Source organism: Bufo gargarizans, chromosome 1, assembly GCF_014858855.1.
Source record: "Bufo gargarizans isolate SCDJY-AF-19 chromosome 1, ASM1485885v1, whole genome shotgun sequence".
NCBI classification, from domain to species: Eukaryota; Metazoa; Chordata; class Amphibia; order Anura; family Bufonidae; genus Bufo; species Bufo gargarizans.
The window spans coordinates 431,084,608-431,092,898 of record NC_058080.1 but is presented as its reverse complement, the minus strand read 5'-3'; the positions used below and the strand labels follow the sequence as shown (position 1 = coordinate 431,092,898).

The following is an 8,291-nucleotide window of genomic DNA, read 5'->3' as shown; positions in this document are numbered from 1 at the left end:
GGTATGTCCCCTCTCTCCTCTGCTTTTTGCTATAGCTATTTAGCCACTTGCAGATATGATCCGGGAATTGAGGGGTTTAGATATGGTACCCATGAGGAAAAAATTGCCTTATATGCGGACGATATCATGCTATTTGTGGGCTCACATGGATCACTAAATAGGATATTTCAGGTATTTGAGCAATTTGGCAAATATGTAATATACTTAGTATAAATTGGTCAAAATCGGCATGTATCCCGATTGATCCTCTGAACGAGTTTAGACCGGGACAGTTGGAAATTAAGACAATAAATGAACCCGTTAAATATTTGGGAATTCAGATCACTCAAAACCCTAATGACTATGTTAGATTAAGCGTGATCCCGAAAATTCAGGAAATTAAAGGGATTCTGTCACCAGGTTTCGCCCCTGTCAGCTAAACATATGCTGATGTTCAGGGCCTCATCAGGATTCCTAATGTGGGCTTCTAAATGTGATCCATAGCCTTATTTTGCTAAAAAACAGGTTTTACTAACCTGTCACTCAAAGAAATAAGGTGCCCAAGGGGATGTCAAGGGATGCAAGGTGCCGGCCGCACCCACCGCCGTTCGTGCCCAGCGCCGCCTTTCCAGACTTCTGCACCGCCTCCTAATCCTCTGTGCCGCCTCTCGCTCTCCCTCCCTCCCTCCCCCCTCCTCCTGCTGTAAGATCTCACGCGTGCACACAGGGCTCTGCCTGATGCGCCTGTGTGGACTTCTTGATTTGGCTTCTTAAAGCGAAGTGCGCATGCGCCGGCACTTCGCTCAACCCAGGTATGACCTGCACTCTGGCGCCAGCCTCTCAGAGCCCTGTGCGCGCGCGCGAGATCTTACAGCAGGAGGGGGGAGTGAGGGAGGGAGAGCGAGAGGCGGCACAGAGGATTAGGAGGCGGTGCAGAAGTCTGGAAAGGCGGCGCTGGGCACGAACGGTGGTGGGTGCGGACGGCACCTTGCATACCTTGACATCCCCTTGGGCACCTTATTTCTTTGAGTGACAGGTTAGTAAAACCTGTTTTTTTTAGCAAAATAAGGCTACGAATCACATTTAGAAGCCCACATTAGGAATCCTGATGAGGCCCTGAACATCAGCATATGTTTAGCTGACAGGGGTGAAACCTGGTGACAGAATCCCTTTAAGAAGAAAATAGAGGTATGGAAAAGATTGTATATCTCGATGGCAGGACGTATCTCATTGGTTAAGATGTGTGTACTACCCGCCTTGAACTATGTCCTGTGGAATACACCAGTGATAATCCCTAAAAGATATTTTAAAATAATAGCTGGCTTATTGACCGACTTAATATGGCGAGGAAAAAAAACGAGGATAAAGGTACAGATACTGAGTATTCAGGAGAGGGAGGGCGGATTGTCCGTACCAGATCTGGAACTATTCTTTAGGGCAGGGATTATAAAAAACATGATAACATGGAGTAATACGCAAAACTATAAAAATCTAGTGGCAGGGATAAATAAAAGAATGGAGAAATGTAACATCTTTCAAGTAAAAGAAACAGGTATTTTGGCCAAACAAGGAGGTAAATCTACAGCTTTGATTCTGTTGATGGCCAAGAGTTGGGAGATGGTAAAAGATCTGTCGTCCCAAACAGGGCTATATGTAGACACCATACTATGGGACAATACTGGCCTCACAGAATTAGAGTTAGTTGAGCAGAAGATCTGGTGGAAACACAGAATATATAAACTGGGACAGGTATCGGAGGCGGGGGATATAATTCCTTATGAAGAGCTAAAAAGGAAATACCAACTGAAAAATATAGGGTCAAGGTTTTATTATTTACAACTAAAACATGCACTATATGGGATAATAGGGAAAGGCACACAAATAGCCACTCTGCCACAGCCTTTGGAGAATATTACTGAGTTAATACCTGGTAAGAAAATGATTTCAAGAATATACCAATGGCTGTCACATCAAAAGAATGACATAGGGGCGCTCAATAACCTGTCCCATAAATGGCAGGGTATTCTGGAACCCGTGCGGGAAGTATTTTGGAATTCAGCTATACAGACAAAGACTAGGGTTTCAAGGAATTTCTCAGATAGAATAATCCAATTTAATATATTGTATCATCTCTACTACTCTCCGAAAAAGTTAATGAAGTTCTACGGTACTAAAGTCTTTGCTTGTCAGAAGAGTGGAGAGGTGGGGGTGGACGATATACATATATTATGGACATGTACAGAAATCCAAAACTACTGGGCAAAGATAATTGAAAAAATAGATGAATACCATCAGCTTACAGCGCCTAGACATTTCGAGGAATGTATTTTAGGTGTACTAGATGGTGTGGAAGGGTTTCAGCATAAGGAAATTGCAACTAAATTACTGTTCCAAGCCAGGAAATGTATAGTCGGCCACTGGGGGGGCGTGAGGCCTCAACAGTCAAAGAATGAGAGAACCGCACAAGGTTGTCGTTAGCCAGTGAGGAGCTTTGCTTGACCGGTTTGAAGAAAAAACATAGATTTGCTAGGCTGTGGCGGAGGTGGCTAAATAAAAACTGAGGAGAGTTGGGGGGGGGGGGGGAGGTGCAGTGGAGGAAGGAGGTTATTATTAATAATTGTATTTTTTTTCCTGTGTTTTTATGGCAACCGACAAACTATGGGTGGGGAGGTGGGGAAATATTTATATGTAGTTAATTTATGTAATCATGTATTAAAAAGATTTTATATGCAAATTTTGTATGAATTGAAAAAGTGTAATAAAGAATTATAAAAAAAAAAAAAGGGTGAAGACCAGGGGTCTGCTAGGTTAGGCCATTATAAGTATCCCCAAGTTAAATCTATTCAGTGGCACAGCAGATCCACATCTGCTTCCGTAAAAACTTTTAACACCTTAAGAACACAATATATATTTTTTTTCATCTACAATAAAAGATTTTTTTTTTTTTGCTGTTGTGTTTTTAATGCCACCTTTGTGAGATACGTACAATGTAATGCATATTACACATGCTTATTTTGGATAGTGGAAAATTATTATTCTGTGAATCATTACAATTGTCAATATCAAATTTATAGTCATGGCCTAGCTGTCTTATCTACTTGGCAGACCTATGGACCATTTTTAGGCCCTTAAAGGGAGTCTTCTACCTATACTGACCGTTATAGAGCACTAATAACATTATGTGAAAGCTACTTACTGTTTAGCTGGCCGTCGCTTATTTTCTTAAAAAAAAACTTTTATTCAATATGCAAATTAGGTCTGAAGGTGCCCAGGGGCGGCGTTCAAGCGGTAGGTGCCCAGGCCCCCTCGTCGCTATTCATCTGAAACCCCTCCCCTTTCACTACTCTGGCCCGCCCTAGGTTCTTCCTATTACATCCTCCCTTCAGTGTGAAATGCTGCGCCTGCGCCATGCACCCGAATCATCGCGCCTGCGCCATGCATTACCCATTATGGGCATCGGCATCTGAGCGTTTATTGCGCATGCGCTGGCCCCAACATCCCGATATAGCCGGCGGAAATTCACACTGAAGGGAGCAGGTAATCAGAAGAACCTAGGGCGGGCCAGAGTGGTGAAAGGGGAGGGGTTTCAGATGAATAGCGACGAGGGGTCTGGGCAACTGCCGCTTGAATGCCGCCCCGGGCACCTTCAGACCTAAATTGCATATTGAATAAAAGTGTTTTTTGAAGAAAATAAGCGATGGCCAGCAAAACAGTAAGTAGCATTCACATATGGGGACTATAATGCTGATAATGGTGTTATGGTGTTAGTGTTCTATAAGACTCCCATTAAGTGCCATGGGAACTCGACAAGTCGCACAACATAATCATGGCTTATAGCACCAATGGGAGACAGAGAGTGCCAACTCCCTCTGTCAAATCAATTAGATGCTGCGCTCAACATTGTCTGTGGCATCTGAGGGATGATCTGGAATATCTCTGATTCTCGCAATTGTAGCAAAATGTCAGCTGTATTTTGCATCCTGTATTGAAGAGATGGAGGACAGTGGATATCAGACACCACACAATCGGGAGATAACACCAGGAGCGTGGTCATGTGAAATCATATGAGTGCTGCTCAGCTGATTAGTGTAGCAACTGGATGACAGCAACATTAGACTTAAGGTCACTTAAAGAGGAAGTAAGTACCAAATACACATGTCTGCCATATATAGTTTGTCTCTGAAATCTTGAATAAAAACTTAGTGACTTCACCCAAAAAACACAGGACAGGTGCACACCCCTCGGCACCCCCAATGCCGTAGTAGTAATGAAATCGGGGGGCACTTAATAACTAGCAATACATGGACCACTGTGAATGCACCAATCGCGTATAAAACCTTTTATTCTCAATATAGATATCTATAGATAATATATTGTTGATATCTTAAATCAATACATATAAAAACACAATAAGTATCAAAAATAACAAATAAAAATAAAATGCGTGCGCAGTCTCTACCAACTGTCCCCGTGTGTAGAGATTTATACTGGAAGTACTGCGCAGTCTGATCACGTTTGTGTAAGTAAGCTCTTAAAATTGGGGTATAGTCCTCTCCTAAATATGTGTAGATATTGGGGGTACTGAATCGTATAGTGACAATTGGGTATATATAGCCTCAATTCGGTCTCTACACCTCTATGTTTCCGATAGACTGTCCACCTTTGTATAGCGTGCAGAAATCCCTTATTGTAGCGGTATACCAGGTGAATCTTTCAACACATATAGGTACCTGATACCCGGAGCTTATTTATCAGGGAGGTGGTATTCAGTTGCAGCAAACGCTATATCATAAGAGTGCCAGAATATACGGTCAATATATTGCATGCATATGAGATAAAACAAGAATGTGGCTGTGTATTCAGTACTTTACCACTCCACGCATACGTAGGTTGTGCCGTCCTGTGTCAAGTCTTTACAACTGGAGATATAGAGTTTTTAATACTTATTCTGCACGCTATACAAAGGTGGACAGTCTATTGGAAAAATAGAGGTGTAGAGACCGAATTGAGGCTATATATACCCAATTAGGACTATACAATTCAGTACCCCCAATATCTACACATATTTAGGGGAGGACTATACCCCAATTTTAAGAGCTTACTTACACAAAGTGATCACACTGCGCAGTACTTCCAGTATAAATCTCTACACAAGGGGACAGTTGGTAGAGACTGCGCACGCAATTCATTGCTTTCATTTTTAACACTAAATCAGAGCTGCACCGATATGTTTAAGTAAGGATGGCGTATGAGTACCTGAACACACGATCATGCCTCCAAATAAGTAATAAAACCATTTCAAGGCACTCCCTATGTTCCATAGCTGTCCCTCTTACTGAGCCTTTTTTCAAGAAAACTACTATTGAACTTTTTGGAAGTGAAGTGGAATTTTATCTATCTATCTCATTGTGAAGGAGACCCCTTCACTATGGACCCATTTGCCCCCTTTTCGTTCATTTATTTCCATAATTTTGGCTGTTTGTTCGGTTCCCGGAGCAGAGGGGAAACCCTGGAATGCCACAAACCCTGCACCTGTTCAGGAAAATCACATCACAGGAGTCTTTTACAATTCTGTATTGTTCTTTCCTGGAGAAGTTGGCTTAGTTTGTAACTCAATCATCTCCCAGGCTGTAGGGGAGGTGTTCTGTACACTATATATTTGGATGCGTGTGTGCCAATAAATTTATACTTGGTTTACCCAGTATTAAGCCTTGGCCCATGTGTGGGGGGTTATACTAGTCCGCCTATATGGCTGAAGAAAAGGGGAACCCGTGATGGTGAGAGTTAGACAGACCATCACACTCATATCTATCTATCTATCTATCTATCTATCTATCTCATATCTATCTATCTATCTATCTATCTATCTCATATCTATCTATCCATCCATCCCATACCTGTCTATCTGCAGGGCCCAACAACCTCCAGAACTCAAAACTGTTGAAAAACTACAAATCCCAGCATGCTGAATTCACTATTATGGGACTTCTGAGAACAGCAGAGCAAGTGTGCATGTCAGGAGTTGTAGCGTCACAGCAGCGGACATGCAGGAGGCTGTAGACCAATAATCTATCAGAAGCGGTTGCTGGGATCATATTTAATTGGGTAGACAAAAAAAAAAGACAAAAAAAAAAAAGATCTCTGATAGAAGCATTGTAAAAAAAAATCTGCACAGAATTGGACCTTCATAAATTTATAAAGAAAATTAACAACAGGTAGACTATAGGAATCACTGATTACTTATAAGAAGTGATGTGAACATGCAAAGAACCAGCTTGCAGAAATTGTAGAACTTCATTATCATTGTGTCCTTATGTTGTAGTAGATGTCGTCTTTCTGTCCTATTAAATCCTTCAAAACAAAGTTTATTCAATTATTAATTTATCACGTAACCAACTTTCAATCATTTTGTGAAATTTCTATCTATAGTGGAGAAAATAAGTATTTGATACACTGGCAAAGTTTTTCCACCTACAAAGAATGGAGAGGTCTGTAATTTTTATCGCAGGTAAAAAATCCAGGAAATCACATTGTATAATTTTAAAATAATTAATTTGCATTTTATTGCATGAAATAAGTATTTGATCACCTATCAACCAGCAAGAATTCTGGCTTTCACAGACCTGTTAGTTTTTCTTTAGGAAGCCCTCCTACTTTGCACTCTTTACCTGTATTAATTGCACCTGTTTGAACTTGTTACCTGTATAAATGACATCTTTCCACACACTCAGTAAATTATACTCCAACCTCTCCATGACCAAGACCAAAGAGCTGTCTAAGGACACCAGGGACAAAATTGTAGACCTGCACAAGGCTGGGATGGGCTACAGGACAATAGGCAAGCAGCTTGGTGAGAAGGCAATAACTGTTGGAGCAATTATTAGAAAATGGAAGAAACACAAGATGTCTGTCAATTTTCCCTGGTCTTGGGCTCCATGCAAGATCTTGCCTCGTGGGGAAAGGATGATTCTGAGAAAGGTCAGGAATCAGCCCAAAACTACACATGAGGACATGGTCAATGACTTGAAGAGAGCTGGGACCATGGTCTCAAAGATTACTGTTAGTAACACACAATGCCATCATGGATTAAAATCCTTCAGGGCACGCAAGTTCCCCCTGCTCACACCAGAACATGTTCAGGCCAATTTGAAGTTCGCCAATGACCATCTAGATGATCCAGGGGAGGCATGGGAGAAGGTCATGTGGTCAATAGAACCTTTTTGGTATTAAATCTACTCGCTGTGTTTGGAGGAAGAAGAAGGATGAGTACAACCCCAAGAGGACCGTCCTAACTGTGAAGCATGGGGCAGAAACATCATACTTTGGGGGTGCTTTTCTGCAAAGGGGACAGGATGACTGCACCGAATTGAAGGGAGGATGGGGCCGTGTATCACGAGAATTTGGCCAACAGCCTCCTTCCCTCAGTAAGAGCATTGAATATAGGTCATGGCTGGGTCTTCCAGCATGACAATGACCCGAAACACACAGCCAGAACAATTAAGGAGCATTTCAAGGTCCTGGAGTGGCGTAGCCAGCCTCCAGACCTATACCAAATCAAAAATCTTTGGAGGGAGCTGAAACTCAACAGCCTAGTGACAGCCCCGAAACTTGAAATATGTGGAGAAGAAATGTATGGAGGAGTGGGCCAATATCCCTGCTGAAGTTTGAGCAAACTTGGTCAAGTACTACAGGAAACATCTGACCTCTGGAATTTCAAACAAAGGCTTCTGTACCGAATATTAAGTTTTTTTTTCTATTGTATACAATATAGGCTAGGCACAGCACTCACCTGCTCATCGTTTGGAAGGCACGGAAGTGCTTGGAACGCAGCACCAAAGGTAAATCCAAAAAAGAGGAACAAATTCCAGGTTCCAAATAAAATACGATGGTCTTTATTAAGCAAGCGATAAAAAGTCCCATAGAAAAAAACACTTTTATCCATAAATAAATAGATAAAAGTGTTTTTTCTATGGGAGTTTTTATCGCTTGTTTAATAAAGACCATCGCTTTTATTGGGAAGTAGTGTTGAGTGCGAATATTCGTATTACACATTTTTTGTGCGAATATCGGCACTTTGAGAATTTGCGAATATTTAGAAAATAGTGATATATATTGGTAATGATTCATTGTTGTTGTTTTTTAACACAGTTCATATCAGGTGATTATCCCTCCCTTCTTCTAGATTGTGGGCCAATGAGAAGGCTTTGTAACAGCTTGGCAACATCCCTAGTAGTGTTGAGAACGAATATTCGAAAAGCAAATTTTTAGCTCGAATATCGCCACTTTGAGAATTTGCGAATATTTAGAATATA

General features: G+C 41.5%; 1 protein-coding gene across 2 annotated transcripts in view; it reads right to left on the bottom strand.

The window, feature by feature from the left end:
- Positions 1 to 5,151: 5,151 nt before the first annotated feature.
- LOC122932403 (sialic acid-binding Ig-like lectin 14) overlaps positions 5,152 to 8,291 on the bottom strand; it is a 49,030-nt gene continuing 45,890 nt past the window's right edge. For both annotated transcript variants that reach the window (XM_044286785.1, XM_044286792.1), the window contains exon 7: positions 5,152 to 6,330. In XM_044286785.1, coding sequence (XP_044142720.1) covers positions 6,280 to 6,330 — 51 coding nt within the window. In that variant the 3' untranslated portion in view covers positions 5,152 to 6,279. The remainder of the gene's footprint in view (positions 6,331 to 8,291) is intronic.